The 19,203-nt window shown below is 44.2% G+C and overlaps 1 protein-coding gene across 1 annotated transcript in view; it reads right to left on the bottom strand.

Moving 5' to 3' along the window:
• CPZ (carboxypeptidase Z) overlaps nt 1-4,893 on the bottom strand; it is a 38,866-nt gene extending 33,973 nt beyond the window's left edge. The window contains exon 1 of the mRNA XM_009285375.2: nt 4,633-4,893. Coding sequence (XP_009283650.1) covers nt 4,633-4,720 — 88 coding nt within the window. The 5' untranslated portion in view covers nt 4,721-4,893. The remainder of the gene's footprint in view (nt 1-4,632) is intronic.
• Between the last annotated feature and the right edge of the window lie 14,310 nt (nt 4,894-19,203).

The raw sequence follows: 19,203 nt of genomic DNA, 5'->3' as shown, positions 1-19,203 counted from the left end.
GCGCAACGTGATCTAGTTGAAGATGTCCCTGCCCACGGCAGGGGGGTTGGACTAGATGACCTTTAGAGGTCCTCCAACCCAAACTATTCTATGATTCTACGACTTCTGCATGGTACCTCCCTGCTCAGCCCCCACTAAACAATAGCCAACCCAAACTATTCTATGATTCTACGACTTCTGCATGGTACCTCCCTGCTCAGCCCCCACTCAAACAATGGCACCTGTGACATTTATCCAACATTTAGTCCAGGCTTGAGGAGGGGATAGCTATCAGACGGCCTGAGGAGCCCAAAGGGGAGCACGGTAGGTATCAGCCAGACAGCACCCCCAAACAACCACTAATTGGCTTTGTGAAGGGAAAGGCAATGTCTAGAAATGTTAGGCAATGTCTAGAAATGTTAAAGGGAATCAACCATTACTCTTACTAAGTCTTGCTAAACACCTAGCTGTGCCTTAGGGCAGTGGGGTTTTTGTTCAAGTTTTGACTTCTATGTATTTACACATCCACACTTTAAAAACGTCTGAACAAGTATTCTGAAGAAAACTTTGCCTTCAGATTAAAATCATGCATAAACTATTTCAGCAGTAAAAGGATATACCTGTGTATTATATTTTCAATATAAACTTACTTTCCCCACATAAGTGGCTGTTTCTGATCCCATTTCCCATGTTAGATGTAGGTGAAGATCAGGGTTGCTAAAATAATAATTGTGTAGAAATACTAGAGTCAGTGGCGGGAATCCAGAGCAGCTCACATGACTTGGTGATGACAACCGGGTTTACGAGAGCTGGAATTTCTCATCTTGTGAGCATGCATGATGTAGACGCTAGTTCTGCATTTTTTTGTTTTGACAAGACTTGGACATATCCATCTCGGGTGCAGCAGGCGAGATTCCTACAGCTTAGGCTTTCCCACACATGGCGGCACAGCACTGTGGCCACGCTCCATGCCTGCGCCTGCCCGTGCCAGCCACAGCAGGATGAAGGACCCAGCTGGCACCACTGGCCCTGGGGCAGAGGAGCAGACCCCAGCCCACTGCCAGGTCACCCAGTGCAGTCACGTGCATGAGAGCAGTAGCAGCTGGAGAGGGTCTGCCTCTGTGTGCACACACACATGGGTTTCACCAGGAAACAGGCATTAGAAATGTCAACAGCAGGTGAACTAATATGCTCAGGTCCCACAAAGCTGGGGCCAACGTGAAGCTCGTGGAGGGAAATGGCTTTTCCCTTTTTCCCTTTCACTTAGCAAAAGCTATGGCACACTGTGGAGATGGGAACAGCAGAGAAGGAGAAGGGAAAGGTGTAGCATCTATGTGTGAAGACACTTTTTCTGTCAGTCTGACTTTCCAGAAGACAATCAGTCTTACTCAATGCCATAGCTTAGAGAGGAACCAGTGCCACAAAACCTGTTCTGGGCTCCAGAAGAAATACAGTACCTGTCCCCTGCCTCCCACCCTGGTGATTTTTCCCTCCCCAGCTCTCTTCCTTATACCTCCCCACTCCCTCCCATCTCCAGTGGTTAAACTTGGAGACCCTCAGGATGGGGCAATGTCTGGCTGAGGAGCAGAGCGAGGCAGGATGATGGGAAACACCAAGGTGCTTGGGAGAGGAGGAGGCCCACCGGTGCCAAGCGTGCCATCCAGGGCAGCGCTGGGAGCAGCGCTCCGGCTGCTTTCCCACCTCCCCAGCTTCAGATCAAACAGCTCCGGTCCTCAGCAGTGACATCTGACGGGCTTTCCCATGTACCCGAAACACCTTTCCGCTGCTCAGACGGGGAGCGGGGCTGGCAAAGGCTCAGGTGCGTTTAAACTCAGTCCAGCTCCGGTGTTTCCCCAGATGCCGTCTGTACAAGCTGAGGAGCCCACACGGTGGCACCACAGACGGCGGCGCGGCCCCGAGCCGGTCGCGGAGGCTGCTCTGCAGCGCCCAGCGCCCGCTGCCGCCCGGCCCCGCCGGGAGCGGGGACCCGGGCAGCGGCAAGCGCTCGGGTGTTGCTTCCCAGCTCACCCTATAAGCCCTGAGGGTTCGCACAGGCACTTGAGCACTGGCGTACCTCTGCCCTAGAAGTCCCCAATAAAGCGCTCTCTGAACACGAGTGATCGGGAAAGGTTTTGTCGCTGTTACTCTTCAGCCTTAGCCTGACCCCTGGTAGCATCTCGGTGGTAGAGCTGGACCCAGTTGCAAAGAAAGTCACCTGCTTTTACTATTTCAAGGCATGTGACTTCAGCCTGCTTCTACTTTGTTTTTATTTTTGTTGTCAGTGATGGTAAAGTGCTGCATTTCACTAATCACCACAGGAATACATGTCAGCAGCAGAGACATGCACAACTTGGATAAAACAGGAACCTGTGCTATTAGCTCCCTCCACCAAAGGAGAAACATGCTAAGCTGTACTTTTCTCACCCAAACTAGAGGCTATGAGGCCAGTAAAACTCATCAGGGTCTGGAAGTGCTGCCTCGCAATGGGGCAATGTAGCATCTTATCACTGGGGGAGACAGTGGCTTACTGGCTCCCCAAGCATACAGGACACAGATGGGGAGAAGGGATCTGTCCTCTCTCAGTGCTGTGGTTCCCAGCTGCTGCTCAAAAAGCTCCTAACAGTGTGTGTGACGCCTGTGCCATATTATGGGGCTGGCAGACAGTAATCATCTCCTTATTTTACTAAACAGAAAAGCACAAAGCATTTTGTAAGGACCTTGATATTGTTAGCCATGTTTCATTTTGGTTTCTTATTTAAAAAGAAAAATCAGTCACAGCAGAGCAAATATGACCAGGAAGGCCAGGCAGCCCGCAGAAACCAGCTCCAGTCTTGCTGAGAGTCAGTGGCACTGGTTCCCGCTGCCCTTCTCTCCTGCACAAGCAGCTCCAGGCTGGTCTTCTGCAGAGCACTGCAGGTCTGGCCACCGAGATCCACAGAGATCTGCACAAGGGATCCCAAAACAGGGGAGAAACTCCCACTGCTACAGCTGAAGGCATAACCTACTGCCCTGGATGTTGAGGGGAGACCCCTGCAAGGTCTACTTGTGAACATGTGGAGCACCGCAGTTCCCTTTTCATGTGGCCTGATATGACCTTATCTCCCCTTTACAAAAGGAAGATCCTTGAGAAACCTGGCAGGTCTCTCAATGTCCAAGCTGCTACTTTATTCCCTGGTCCAACATCCCTCCGGTTGTGAAGTGTGCCCCTTCCTCACGTTGCACACCATGTAGTGATGCTGACAGCTCACTTTCCCTACCACTAGCCATCCCTCTAGGGCCATATTCAGCAGTCCAGTCCCACAACATGCAAGGTGTATTTCCATCACCTGCCTTTCCTCAAGCCCTTACCTAAAGACAACACAGTTGCCAACACGCACAAAATATTCTGCCACAGCAGAGTTACCCCTCGATGATCCCTACATTTGTGGTTGCCAGGATTAATACCCCATGGCAAAACTTTGATCAGCTGGAACCAGAGCAGAATCATACCTCACAGAGAAAAGGCATGCTGCAAACCACACATTCTCTTCCTGTAATTTGCTGTAAATAGTCTACAACACTTCTCCTTGTGCAGCTTTATCCAAAAATAAAATCCTTTCAGGCTGTGGTAGACCTCACTTTGATGTCCGTGGGAACAGCACTCTCAAATTATATGCAGTACACGGCACATGGACTGCATTGTGGAGCAGTTCAATGCCAGTGACAGTCTACGGCTTATATTTAAGCACTGAAATATAGCTGAACTTCCTTGGGTAACATTAAGGTCAGTTTCAGGTTAACTTATCCCTTCCTGTATTCCCATAAAATAAATATTTTTCTGAATCATTTTGAGTTTGAACCCTCTGAAAATAGTTTTCCTGGAATAGACCTTGTCTTTCCATTGTCCCCACATAAGTGAAATCTGAATTAAGTCTTCTTGATTAAAAAATACCATGTATTTTTAAAAGATACTGTTAATATTTTTTTGTTAGTCAACTGGTTACTGAACCAAAACTTTTCAATTCTTTTAGCAGCATGTTCTTATCTAACCTTGATTCTAATGGGTAAATCTGCTTTTCCAGCCAATCAACTCATACAAATTCCATATTGCTTATAGCAAGCTAAAACACACCCTACAGCTGTCAGATCCTAATAAATCTTCTCATACTTTGGACTTGAAATAAGTAACCTAAAGCTGAATGTAAGGAGATTTTTTCTTAAGCAGAAAAGCACACAGAAGGTCAAAAGTTCATCTTCTTGCAATCTGACTACCACATTCCTAGAAGGCAAGGCCAGAGATGGGGCAAATCCTCTGCATTCCCCACGACAGCGAGAGGGATCCTACCAACTGGGAACTCCGTAAATTGACAGAAAGACATGTCTACATGTGGCCTTAAAAGACGGTGATGGGGAAACATCATATTCCCTTACATCCCAGACTTGTTTTTCTGTTGCAGAGCCACACCACCACCTGCCTTCCCATCCATGCCTCCCAAGCACAACCCCAGTTTCATCACTGGCAATCTGCAGATTTCCCAAGATCTGATCCCCTCGTCTCTAGCGGAGAGTGACAGCTCCTGCCTCCCTCGCCTGAAAGCTAGAGCCCTTTACTCTGCTCATCTCCAGGAGAAGGAAGGAGAGAAGAAGGGGGACTTTCGGGGTGGTTAGCCTTACCTAGGGTCTCCTGGCCGGTTTCACAGCGGGGCGCCGGCTCGGTGGCCCTAAGCAGCCCGCCGAGGAGGAGCAGGAGCCTCAGGACCATGCTGGACCCCTTTGCGCAGGCAGCACAGTGATGTGGCACTCGCTGCCTGATGGAGCGGCTCCTCTGCTCGGAGCCTCAGCGAGGCTCTGGCTCTCCAAGCTGCAGAGGAAATCAGTGCACTGCAAGGGCATGCCCACGTCTCATAGTATATGCAGTCCAGGCGTCAGATTTCAGCTAGCATTTGAGCTTGGAAAGCAAAAGGCTTTGAGAAAGAGAGGGAGGAGGAATGAGCTCTCCCTCCCCTCTGCCTCCCGACCGTCTGCCTCTTGCAGCCTGGTTTACAATTTCATAAACAGCTTGAGTGAAGGGGGGACCCTGCAGGGATGTGCCTGCCTGCTCCTCACTCACGGGTCCAAAGCTTTTGGTCTTCATGCAGCAGTTTTCCTAAGTGACATGGGAGCTTCATTAAAGCATGTCTCGCTGAAGCCGAGCATGACTGCCTAGAGAGAGCAGGGCGAAAAGAGACAAACAAGCAATCGAAAGCAACTTTCCTCCCAAAGGATGGTATTTCATAACCCACTTAACTGCAAGTTTAAAACACAACACGACAGCGAAGGCACTCTAAGCTGCATCCCCTCCAGCACAGCAAGAATGGGAACCGACAAAACAGCCACCAGGATCTCCCTCTGCATGCTCCTCCTGGGTATTTTACTTAAGATAAGAACCAGTTTACAGAAGCAAACTTGGGGGGATACCAGTCTTTTCTGTCTATTCTTAAAAAAAACAACTTCACAAAAATGTAGATAAGATCCCAGAACAGCAATACAGGCTTTAACTGGATGGTAAATCTATATTAAGATGATCTTAAATTTTTTTTTTTTTTAGTTTTTTTTGTTTGGTTTTGTTTTTTTCAGAGAAATATGTATGTTTTTGTCCCTATGCAACAGGTATGGTGGAGAAGCTTGCCTTAGGTAAGATGTGAACTCCTCATTTCTTACCTACACATCAAAAAATATCCTGTATCACAGGAAAAGGAACTTTTCTTCAAAAATCTAGACCAAAACAGACCAAAGCATCCTATCTTTCCAGGCAGTGCATGTTCCTCTGAGGACAGATACCTGCTTACACATGAGAGCAGAGAATCTGTCCTTGCAGTCAGAGCACACTGGCTCCTGCTGATCACTATCAGAGAGATCGGTAGGGAGTTATGATGCTATATGATAATGTAACCAAATAAATCCACCCATAGGGAAACACACTAAAGAGGCTGGTGGGGCAGGAGAAAGCTGTATGTGTCTTGAAAAGCAATTGGTGTCTCATATTTGAAAGAGGTTACACTGCTAGATGGATTGGGAAGCTCAGCAGTAAAGTACGTCCTCTGCTGCCAGGCTCTCCAAGGGAAGGTGGCTTTTCTTGCCTCCAGGATTTCCTACTAGATTTGGAGACTGCAGAGTCTGCCTTGGGAGTAAACAGTACCAAAACCCATCAGGGTTCAAAGAACAAACTTCTAAGGACAAGAATATTATTTAGCTGCCTTTTTTCTGCCCTGATCACATAGCAGCATGTCTGGACTTTTTTGGGGAAAAAAAAAAAAGATAGTACCAACAGAGCTCTGAAAGTGTGGTCTCCAAGGGCAGGAGTACTTTACCATCTGCCCAGCTCCCCGGCAGCCTGCAGTCAGCTGCTCTGAATACCAGTCTGCCACATTTGTACCTGAATGGTACAGCCAAGGGTGCGTCTGAGCCCAAGGTTTGCTGTGTGCCTGGGCCGTGCATTTTGTGTTAAAGGGAGAGAATGAGGCTGCCCAGATCTAACCTAAGTGATGTGGCTAAATTCTTTACAGCAAAAAAGGCTGTGGAGATTATACCTACAGACAGAAGCTGGCCTCCAGTCCTTGGAAATGCTGAAGTCTTTCTTGCAATTTTCTGCAGCCCTTAAGAGTATGGAGTGACATCTCCCCATACATCCCAATGCTTTTTGAGGTGAGCTCTGCTGCAGAACTAATCCTTCAGTAGCTGTAACCCCTCAGCTTTCCCCTTTTCTGTCTTTTTCTCGTTGGCATTTTTTTTTTTTCCTGCCTGTGATTTCTCACTCGATTTCCCATCCTTCAGCCTAGGCACTATATCCTCGTGAGAGTCTCCTCCCCTCCACTGCACTTCAGGCCACCAGCCCCAGTTTAGATGCTACATACTTTAGGACCACATATTTTAAAATACCAGCAAACATAAGTCCACTTTACCGGGATCCCCCAAAACATTTTGCAAACCACTGACACCTGCTTTCACCAGCGCTATTAGCCCTACTGTGATACTCCACATTCATACTGTGCTCCATATTTATCTCAATTACTAATGAGACAAAGTCCTATCACACTGGGAATACTTACTCGGTGTCATTTGGGAATGTCCATTCGTTATTTCCCTGAATTAAATGATTGTAGTACACATTATATCATTTCTTGTTCTCAAAATTATTGTATCCATCTAATATTATTTGTAGCTTGTCTATGCATTGATTTCCACACACACCCCCAGTTCAACCAGCCTTTGGGCCATTACATCATACTCATCAGAATCAAATGGAGACAGTATTTTCTCTGCTTTGCATAAGGCAGTACAACTTGGTGATTAACTTGGATGAGCTCTGGAACAAAAAGAACATTGTGTCTCATCATCATAGCAATATGCTCAGCCTAATTAGCCCTGCCAAGGGTCAGGACCCCTTGGCCTCAGTGCAGGCTTTCCAGGACCAGAGCTACCACCTTTACACATGGCTGCAACATGGTACCCTCATTCCTGTGGGTCACCTTGGGTTTCTTTATGACATTGTCTAGAGCTACAGGGTGGTTTTAAGGGGCCACCATCACAGATGACAGGAGCAGAGCTCTACCCACACTTTGTGCTTCCAAGGCTACATCCTGCCCCACACCATGATCGTGTACACTTGGGCTGCCTAGAAGCCATTTGAAGCTCTTGTCTTCCCATTTTGATTTTTCTTGACTTCCTTAAAGGATCAAGAGGATGTATTGAGCAGGAGGAGACACAGAGGCTTTTGGCATTACTGTCAGAGATTACCCATACCCAAGGCTTGCACATCCAGGTTTGTTCCAAACATGAGAATGGGAGAACTGGCCTGGCTCAGAGTTAGCTCACCCCCTGCAACACTGGGGTACGGTGTGCTGTATGGCTCCTATACATACCAACATACTGCTGAGTAAGCTCTGCACGGGTATGCACAATGAAGGAGCAGTTGGTTCAGTAAGTTGTCTGGTTAAGGACTATTCAGTATAACAGAATAAACAAGTAACAAGGAAAGTGATAAATTAAACCCACAGATACTCAAGAATTAATGAGCAGCTGATGGAGACATTAACAGGGACCAGAACATGTTGGTCACTGACTGATGGGCCGTTAAAGCAATGATTTGGGCACAGCCTTGAAGAGGGTCAGTCTGAACTTTGTCACTGATAAGAAACATGAAATGTGATTATCATTAATATTATGGGATATTAGAAGTGACTTCAAGGACCATGACAAACTTATTATGGCCTGCTTAGGGGAAGGAGCAAAGGGAGGGACCAGAGTGGATCAGGGAGGCACAAGAGTAGGAAAATCAGAGAGGAGGGGGATAAAGGGAATGGCTGCATGCAGGCAGGCTGCTGGGCAGTATGCTCATCTGACTGAGTCCTGTGCCTGTTCCCTGCAATCTAGTCTATTTTCATATTAAATCCTTTGTTATTTTTTTTTTCCCCTACGTAATCTCCCTCTCTGACCTAGGTGTGAGTACTGAAAGGTCAAAGTGCCAGCAACTGGAGAGACTAAGGTGTAAGCTGCAAGGTCTAGGTGTCAGCAACTGGAGAGAGCTGGATGTGTTTATATTTCCCAAGTGAATATAATCCTATGCCCATATGTGTGCATGTGTAGTTTGCAAGCAAATTTCAGTCTGCATTAGCAGGCAAGCAGGAGAAGACTTGCATCTGGTAAGACTCAAGGTCTGAATCAGTGGCTGGGTAAGGGGCCCAGGGTGCAGACATGACCTGAGAGCTTGTGCTGATATTTGAGGGATCTGTGAATGTGAGCGTACATGTGAACCCAAAGAACGGGAGCACGTGTGTTTTCACTAGTGAACCTCAATCCTGAACAGCCAGAGAGGGGCAACAGGACTGGGCTCTCTGTACTTACATTTATGTAAGTGCTGTTGGTAAAGACAGGGCTCTTCTGGCATCGTGCATGTGTATACATGTGCGCGTGCATGCCACTGTGGGACTCATCCTCGCTGCTGGCTGAACCTGCAATTGGAACAGCAGTAGCTGCACCCTCAGGTCTGGGACAGAGAGACCCCTGGGCATTAGAGCACACCAAGGAAGGGGGAATCCCCAGGTCCCAATTGCCTGGATCTGGCACCCACAAACATCACATCCTTAACAAGCTCCACTGCACCAGCTAAATAAAACCCTCAATAGCCAGCATCCAAAAAGCTCCAAACTTCTTTGTTTCTCAGCTTCCAGAGGCCTTTTACATTCAAGCAGGATGTCTATTTGGTACCAAGATAAAAAAATTACAGCATAAGTAGAGTAGATGGGGGCCTAAGAATGATATTAAGGTAATTGGCAACAAAGGTAAATTTATCAGTTTGTCACCACCATCTATAATTTTTCCATGGTTGCATGCTGTAAGGCATAGAGAACAGAAGGTTTGGAAGGGTTATTTCATTTACTCTTACCTTAGATTGCCTGTTCTTTTCCTCCTTTCCAAGGGATTTGATCCCAGGCTTTACAGTGTGTCTTTCTGTGAAGCTTCGTCCATTCCTCTGTGCATGGTTGCCACCCCTGGGTTCCCCTGTAGACCCGCACCTTTCTGAGGAGAACAGCAGTTCAGCTACTGCTCCTCCCACCCATACAATATTTCCAGCCACCCAGCATTTCTACCTTGTTTGGCTATTTTTCAGCCCATTATTAGTACTCTGTATATATCATTTGCCCTTCTCATATGTTTGTTGTGTGTTAACACTGACTATATCAAACAGGACTACTAGCAGGTATTGCACGGGGCATGACCAAAACCTAAAAGCAGTAAAAGCAGCTAGAGGAGGGATGGTTGGGAATCAAGGGATTTCCCCACCTCTGTCTTTTCATTTCTGGGTTTTAGTAAATCTTGTAGGCATTCCGGGGAGTTGATACCAAGTTCTGGCTTAGGCTTAAATATGATATATTTGCCCCAATTCTAAAAGAATCTTAAAAATGAACACGCAAATTCCAGAGTGATGAGCAGATGTAACAGCATCAGCTGGCTTTACACTTGAATCACTACAATAAAGTTAAATAATTTTACTAGCTCTTATTGCTGACTACCTCTTTCCTGACCAGACCTTTCTATTAGCCTACAGTCCACAGTACAACAGCAATCCAGAAATCCTCAGACAGGACTAAATACCAAAACTGGTTTATGTCTTCGGCAGGTACTCAAAGTGGGATTAAATACAGTACATTTAACTTGCTTGCATTCTCATGACTTTTACTATTATCAGAGAAATTTAGTAGAGGGATATATCAGACTCAGACTGGTTTTCATTACCTGGTTCTTTTTATTTTGGCTCTGCTGATAGGAGGCTGAACAGTAAACAGAAGCAGTGCTGTCTAGATAACTGTTTTCTGAAGGACATAAACAGACCAAGAGCAGATCAAAATGCTACATCGTGGCTTGTTATTCTCTCCCCCGCTAGGTGCTAGTGAAGCTGGCAGAATGGTGTATGGCAGCACATCACATCTACTCCAGTACAAAGTCAGCAGGCATAGTTTTAGGGCTTTACAGCAGTTTAAATTAATCCAGGAGATATTTTCATTTTCACAGCAGAAACCAATCCACATCCTGCTTTTTTTCCCCCTCTTTCAGTTTCTGCAGAACAGGGCAGAGAAGAGGATCTGCTCTCAGGACAGACAGGGAGTGAATTAGCAACTTCCTGCAAAGCAACAGCAACTCTTTTAAAAAAAACAAACAATTATTCCACCTGTTAGCAACTTCCTGCAAAGCAACAGCAACTTTTTTAAAAAAACCAAACAATTATTCCACCTGTCTTTGCAAGACCTTACCCCCCTACGCCCTGATTGTGCTTCATGCAACAGCAGAGATCTGAGAAAGGCCCACGAGGACTTCTCTTTCAGCTTCTAGGTGCTAAGTTAAAAGAGGAAAACATTTGTTCTGTAAACAAATATTTCTAATTCAGATTAATATGCATGTGGATAAGAGAAATGGCTATTTTACTGTAAAGATACACAGACTATTCTGAGCTCTGTATTTGTTAAGAGGAGCAGATTTTTTGGTCTGTTTCTCTGTGCCTTCTGGGACCATCTACATTATGCTTGGGGAGCTTTTAACTTTCTCACAGAGAATTTTTTCAGCAGTGCCTTTTATGTCAACTTTCAATTTGTTCCCCTTATGACCCACAAGATTAAACCAGCTTTAGAAACTGCCACACAAACACTGAGTGCCAGAAATTTGGTGGAGAGACTAAGAGTAGAGAAAAAGACCACACAAACAGGAGTTCTCCTACACTGTACCCTAAGAGTTTAACCTAGAATGGATCATGGACTGCAACTTTCTACATGTCTCAAATACTTCACAAATTCCCTGTAGCCTCTAGCCGTTATTTTTGATCATTATTGACCAAGTCCATATGTGTACCAGTGCACTAGGGGGGGAAGAGTGATGTTCTGGTAGACCTCCCCAGAGTGAACCAGTCTAGCCATGCTCCAAAAATTAATTTTCCTCTTATGGCTCCAAAATTGGACTTTAATTATTTTCTTTTTATTTCTGACATTTTGGCATGTTTTGCCAATTTTTTCCCCCCAGTTTTTCCTAATGTACCAGAAACAAAAGCAAGTAATGAGTGGGTGGTTTTTTTTCCCCTATTAATATTAGGGTCACAGATATTTCTTTCCTCCCTGGTTAAATGTAATAAATATAAATAAGTAAATAAATTTGCAGCTCTTGGAAAAAAATTAAATCATTTAAATTCAATACAAGTATATTAAATTCTGTTTTCATCTTCTGACTTGTCAGAGATTAACAAAGTCAATGACTCACAAAATTAGTTCCTCTTACCACTTCCAGGTGATCCACTGAACTGATCCCATCATAATGCAGAGGCATGCAATTAAAGCAGGAGAAGGCCTTACCATCCTAGGAAGATTCAACTGAATACATGCCTTTCTTTTAGCATACCCTTCAGGTAATCTCCGTGGTTACTTGGGCTAATCAGTAAGAAATGAAGCCACTCAAAGTTTCTTTTGATGACAGGAGAAAATGATGCCTAGTTAAAATTCAGCCATGATCAAAGGCACAAGGGATACAATAAACTGGAAGGGAACCTGGCACCAGATGGTAGAATGAGACCACAAAGGCTCCCTCTTATTGCTCCCACATGTAAAGCAGCAAAGCAGGAGTACTGCTAAGGGGTTACTAGTAATGCATTTTGTGGTCTTAGTTCAAGATGAGGCCCAAAGGTGACTTTGCCCGACTCCCATAAAGCAAGAAAAATAATACAAATAAGTCAGTGAATCATATAACTGAATATATAATGGCTACAAGGAAAAATAAGTGTGCTCAAAAAAGATCTATGCTGAGAACTAAAGGTCTTTCTTTTCTTCTGATCACAGATGGAGTATTAAAAATTAATGTAAGCTCTACCAGAAAAGAGCTTGACAGTCCTATTTTGAGACTCATTTCACTTCATCTCTTTTTCCCTGTCTCACAGAACATTAATGCCAAAACATTCAAAAGAAGTCCTCTAGGGCTTGCTTTGCACATTCGCAGAGGCGCTGGGAAGCATTTTGAAAAAGTGACTTTGAGTGCTTTAGTTTGTACATACCTGATGGGGGAAACACTTAACAGACCCCAATTTGTTGAAGGCAGATCCTCTGCACTTTCCAAGAAATCAAGCCCTTCAGAAAACTGGGTGTCAAACTCAGGCAGCAAGGACCAGTAGCCATTTCGGATGATATTGGCATGAGAGCTCTGAGGATTTCAACTTCACTTTCAGAAATAAACTCCCAAGTCAAATCAAGACCCAAGCCTCACAAAGTCAGGAGAAAGAGGCTGTTAAACTAGTTAAAACCAGATGTTTTTAAAGGTATTCAGGTACTTTAAATTACATATCAGTATACTAAGAGTTTACATCCAACTAAATATCTGGACTTTAAGTGTCTTAAGATTTGTTTTCTATATCAAGGCTCCAAGTCTTTAGAGTGGCACAGCCTAAATTCCCCCTAAATAGAGAGTGTTTTAACAGGTAAGGAATTTTAGTTCAGTTTTTAGTTTCTTCTTTGATTCAAAGAATTTACAAACCATCAGTGGAAACTAAAGAGACCAAATATAAAACAATTGTAAGGTCCATTTTTTCCAGACAATCTTTGGAAGACATTATCTCTAGCCTGTGGTATTCAGGCGAGCTCCACTTGCCATGCTCAGATTGAAGATGTGCTGAATTGCCCACAAAGGACAAAGACCAAAGGTGGTGGATAGGGACGGCAAAGGTGGAGAGACCAGGTTGGAGACCATCCTTGGGATCATGCAGGATCCCATGCAGGCGGCATATTCAGCAGCATGATACCCAGCCCCGCAGAGGCATCGCAAACAGCCTGCCTGCTGCACAGAGAGCAAGCTGACCTCAAGGCTGTTCTCCCAGCTTTATCAAAGTCTACATGGGCATAACTCGTGCCAAACCCATATGCAGCATCTCAGCTCTCTAAGTTATTTGTAAGGAAGTAATTAGTTCCTAGATATGAACATCTATTTCAAATGTAGTTTGTAACAATATCTGTGGGGGGGTCACTGGTTCAGGGCTGCCTTATGTGACTTGTTCCAGGGTTCAGCTAGAGAGCTAGAGTCCCGCACAGCGCTGCTATGTGCCACCCTTCTGTCATGTTATTGTTCATCCAATGACATTAAAAGCATGAGTGTTTTCATCTCAGGAAAAGCGTTAACAAATTGGAAGGTATTTGGAGAGAGGTAACAAATAGGATGGGGGCTTAAGCACTGACTCATCATGAGAAATAATTTGAGCTGCTGAATATGTTTTTTTTCTTGGCCAAATACTAATTGGATATTCAGGAGTCTGAAAAAATAAGTTGTGTAGGACAGGCCAAGCCACAGTTATGAAGGGTCAAGAGAACAAGAACAAGGCAGTCAGGGAGAGTAAAAGAAAGGCTATAGGGTCTTAATTACTAGCCACAGGCTAAACTCTGGGAACAATACCAGCCATGGGCTAAACTCTGGCAACAGCTCCATCAATTAGTCAAATCCTTCCCCCTGCTTTTCAAAAAAAGCCAGCATTTTGGATTAAAACCTCTGCCAGTGTAAAGTCATCTCGTGCTACTGATATCATGACGTTGCTCTGGTTAAAGATCTGATCCAGAACTGCTAAGTTTTGTACAGATATGAGGAATGCCTTATCATCCACTTATGAAACTAATCCCTATGGGAGAGGTTTCTTCAGCCTACAAGGCTTCAGAACAAGACCCTTAGCAGCTCAAAAGCTGTCATTGGTTGTCCTAGCCACGCTATTAGCTCCCTGAGCTACTGCAACAGTGAGCTCCTTATGAGAACTGGGGATTTGTATTTTTCTAATTTCCCTCAACTGTTCATTTCACTGAGTTACCCTCTACTCTTTAACTATTATTAGGGAACAAAAAAGAACGAGTGGCTCAAAAAGATTAACTTTACTTGTCAAAATTTTAATTAGTCAGGGCCTTCCTTTAAACCACTGCTAAGCAGGACACCTTTGGAGCACAGATATACGGTCAGATTCCTGCAGGAGCTGAATTTTTCCATTTTCCTACAGATTACTGTGTTAGACACAGCTCTCAATAGCTCCTTCTTTCTCCTTGAAGTAAACTACGTTGCACCAGGAGGCAAGTCCAACCTCCAGCTTTCATCTGTGATGAAGTCAGGATGTCAAGAAACTTTGCTAGCCCAGAGCAAGCCATTTACATACTCCCCCTTATGTTGGACCTGTTTAGCTTCAAGTTGCCAAGCAACAGCTACCCTCAAGACTCATCAAATCAATGCAGCAGCAGTGTGGGTAATTACAAGGCAAAAGGTCCTGGGATCCATTTATCTGTTTTTTCGCAGATTCATATCATGAACAATTGAAAGTCAAAAGGTGACTGACACTCTAAGGGCTGAACCTGAGAGCATCAGCATTGGAATTGGAGGCTATGAGCTGCCAGGGCAATAACAGACATTTAGCCATTGCAGAACAAGCCCAGAGAAACCCACTATGCATCCACATTGGGTAGACTGCATTTCCATCCAGTCTTCCCCTTCATGAGGCTTATTGGGACAGCAGGTGGGAAGTTTTCTTGAAGCTCCAAAAATAAGAATTTTATTTTTATGAGGAATTCATTCTGAACACCTTGATTCAGCCAGAAAAGGTTATCTGGTAATTTCATCTGAAAGTGAAAATGTGACAGTAGTCATATTACTACTCTGTGTGCCACTGACTGCAGAAATTAGTAGGCTGTAATCCCAAGGGACAAAATAGATTCAGTAAGATTCTTGGTTTGATTCTTCTGCCTGCTTTCTTTGTCGAGCACAAGAAAGCGAGTGGCACAGCTTCCTTTCTAGTTTATTTAATTTGCATGTTACAATCCTGCTCAGCTGCACAAAATTAAAAACTGAAAAGGCTGTCAGTGAAAAACTAATTAAAAAACAACAAAAAAACCCACAGAAAACCAAAACCACAGGAAAAAAAGTGAGAACGCTACCACAATAGCCTGAGGGAATGCATCAAGGAAAGAAGGGGTCTGAATAGCCTGGCTTTCAGGTGACATGAGAAACCAGAGGGCAGGTAGAGACTTTAAAAGGTGATGAAGGTGAAGGAAGCATGGGGATTGACTGAGCTTTCAGCAGTTGCAAAGGGAGCACAGGCTAGCAGAGATGCAAAGAGCAAGTGCTGCTGTTCCTGTGTCTGGTCAGCTCTAAACCCAGAGATGAAAATAACTGAGTAGATGGGAATTTATGAATAGTAAGAATAAACAGGATTTTTAAGAAGGAGGGAATGAACCCCGGGTTTGAATCACTTTTCAGAACCGCTGCCACAGTGCTCCTCTGGGTCTAGAAGAAAGGAGCTTACAAGCACCGAATTTGTTTGGCTGGAGTGATTGTAGAGGCTCAGCAAGCCACAGGTATCCATCAGATAGAGGACAGCAGGGGTGTACACAGAGAGACATGAGAAAGCTTAGGAAAGGAGAGGGCTTAGAGGTGTAAGTGACTGTCAGAGGACTGGAGTGCAGCTTCCTCTATAGCCATACCATCTGCATTTTCAGTCTGCTTAATATCCTTATGTTATCATTTGAAGAAAAACTTACACCTCTTAGATTACGTTTCCATTCAGTGCCGTTAATGTGTTTTGCTAGGATATACAAGAATCCAAGGATTTTTTTGTTGTTGTTGTTAATGTGATTAATTCAGTGAGTAGACTTCGTAACTGGGCTGGTCTTAAATGGTCTTTTGGAAAGATTTCTGCAAATTCACACTTGGACTCTACTGATGAAAACCTTCAAGTAAAATCTCGGCTTACCTCCACCTGAAGGCTGTGAAACCAGGATCTTACCCTTAACGTATTTTCCCCTTCAGTTATGCCTCTGCCCACTAACAAAGTAAGCGGGACGTAACACATAGATCGGATATAAGCAGCCCTCAGAAGAGGAGCAGGAGCATCATCTACCCCTTTATAACAAGTGCCCTACCCACTAAACTTCACCATCATGTACACGGGGTCCGTGCTGTCACATACACAGCATCTCAAATTCTTGTTTGTACAGAGGGAGAGCAGGACCCCTTTCTACCTAGCTTCCAGCCTGGCCAAGGCAACATTCTCCAAGAAGAAGAGAGATCCCAGCCTGAGCTCTCACACCCAGAGAAGAACATTGAAACTCCATCTAGAAAAGCATAAAAGGGAGCTGTGGCTTCAACACATGCAGCTGTGTTTTATGAGTAAGGGGTGTCTGTCACTCCTTTTTACATGGTGCTGGTGTGGCAAGCTCCTCAGGATGGAAGGAGGAACATCTTGTTCTTGTATCCTAAATAGCTTTCTCCCAGAATTCAGCTCCACTGTCGACTCTGAGGTATCCCCAGCCATCATCAGAAGCACATTTTTAAACACCTGCAAAACTTTGAGCAAGAGATCAACAGACAGATTCAGGATGAAAGTGTTTTCCATTCCTAGGTATCTTCTAAACCGTGTTTCATGCAATTTGATCTTTTCTTGGCTGTGTGGTCTTTCATCTGTCTGTGCCTCACGTCTCCTGAGAAAAGCAGTTCTAGTACTTCCCTGGCTTCCAGCAAGGTAGTAAGAATAAAAAGATAATGAAGTATTCAGACTGCTGTGTGGGGAGCCCAAAAGATATTTTAAATGCCTAAAGCAGGCTTCATCAGCAACGACAATAAGAGTTTGATTAGGTGAAAAGCCAGATTTCGAGCTGAAAGCCAGTCTGAGCTACACACCTTTAAGGAGTGATCAGTAGTCATTTGTAAAACAAAGGTCACGTATCACCAATCGACATTTTGTTTTACCATGAATAAGAACAAATATGAAACAAAAGGCCTAAAAGATGTTTAAATATTCTCATGAAGATGCACACACAAACCCAATCTCCAGTCCCATGCCATGGAGCAAGGGCACTGAGCAATTTATTGGGTTTCAATAAAACATTCTGAAAATGTGCATCAGGGCTGACAGCTGGAAGCAAAGAGATCAGATATGTAAAGACAGGAATTATAAAAGTGAAAAGAAGGTGGTAATGAGTCTGCCACTTAAGGTCAGGCTTCACTGAAATACAATTAGAGCGCTAAGCCTTTGGTTGGGAAAAAAAAAATTCAAATTGACAAAGTCAGTTAAGTAAAGCTACTCTAGGGTTAAGCATGAGGAGCAGGGGTCTTCTTGGAAAGCATTGCAAAATTTCAATCCATTTGGTTTAGGAAAGGAAACTTGGAAACTTAAACATCTGCTGGACAGTTTGCTCCAAATTTGCTGGATACAAACCTGTATATGCCATGTGCAAACAGCAGGGTGCAGTGAAATGGATGAAACACGCACAACAAATAACTTAGGTTATATCCCAAAGGGGATTTTTTGGGTTTTGTTTGGAGAGTATTTACTGTCCACAGTGGGCTGCTCAGCAGCTTGCACAGGCAATATGTGATAGTGGATTAGACTCAGAAATGAAGATGCTTCAGTTATGATTTATAACATTTCTGAAGGCATCTGGTTAAAAAAAGTGGTGTGAGTGGACTGGAATGATCTGTAGTTCTCAACACTCAAAAATACCTTTAACTGTATGGACCCTATGACATTTAACATACATGCTTTGCAATATGTTCCATTTGCATAGAGAATGTGTAAGAAGCCTGGCTGGGAGCAACTCATGGTTCATGCATTGCTCACTGACAGAAAAGAGCAGAAGCACCTAGTTTGCATCGTGCACCCTCATGTCCTGGCAAGGAAAACCTGCTGGTAAAGGGAGAAGAGCCAAGGATATGCAGAAATGGGACCAGTCATTTGACCTGTGTCACAACCATAAGACACAGGGAAAAACAGCTCCAGCTAAGAGAAGGAGCTGGTTGCATACACTGTGCCAGGTGACATTTTGCTCTCCCAAGCTTCTGGCACTGAAAGGTATTTGTATATTTACAACCTTTCTTAAGGTCATCTCTGCTGTGTCTCCAGCTGAGCCATTAAATATTAATTGGACCTGCTTTCCAAAACTAAAAAACAGAACCTCTAATTTACTTGTGTAATTAACACCTCCCACAAACCAGGTGTCCTCCTGAACCAGGCTGAACCAGCCATTTGCACTTCACAATCCTGAAACATGCTATGTGCTTTTGAGACAGACACACAGTTGCTTGTTCATTCTGTGTGCGTGAGTGCACATATTTATTTTTGGGAAAAAAAAAGGCCTTAAATACAACAGAAAATATTCCCTCCAGGTGATGTAGTTAAACCTTCCCACTCACACAGGATAGTTCTCTTCAGTTTGGATTTTGGTTGGGGTTTTGGTGGGGTTTTTTTAAGCACTTTACCTAGATGAGGTTGAACATCTTGTCACAGGCCATTTTATTCAACAAGGCTCAATGCTGCTAAATTTCTCAAAGAACTCAAATTTTAACCCATAGTTGTAAAGAGCATGATCACTCTCTGGTCGTATAAGAGCACTTACATTAAAGAACTTTGGTTCCCACATGCTTAAACATATAATAAGCCTAACATTGCAATTAGCTCTGAAATGTAAGTTCAGTGCAACCATTAAGACAAGGTAGGTATGTATTCAGTAATCACTGAACTGCACAGATTATTTGCAAAAGTTTATTAGGTGCTGATTTACCCAGATGAATGACATGCCTGCTCTTCAGTGAGGCTAAGGAATTTGTGGAGTGAAAATCCACAGAACCCGAGGTCCTCATTGCTCAGCTGCCATCTAAGCTCAGAGGCACATCAGTTTTCAGTATTGCACAACCCAAGAAAACTAGTTTTGTTTTTGCACT

This window comes from Aptenodytes forsteri, unplaced genomic scaffold, assembly GCF_000699145.1.
Source record: "Aptenodytes forsteri isolate BGI_AS27 unplaced genomic scaffold, ASM69914v1 Scaffold88, whole genome shotgun sequence".
NCBI classification, from domain to species: Eukaryota; Metazoa; Chordata; class Aves; order Sphenisciformes; family Spheniscidae; genus Aptenodytes; species Aptenodytes forsteri.
This window is presented reverse-complemented; position numbering and strand designations above follow the sequence as displayed.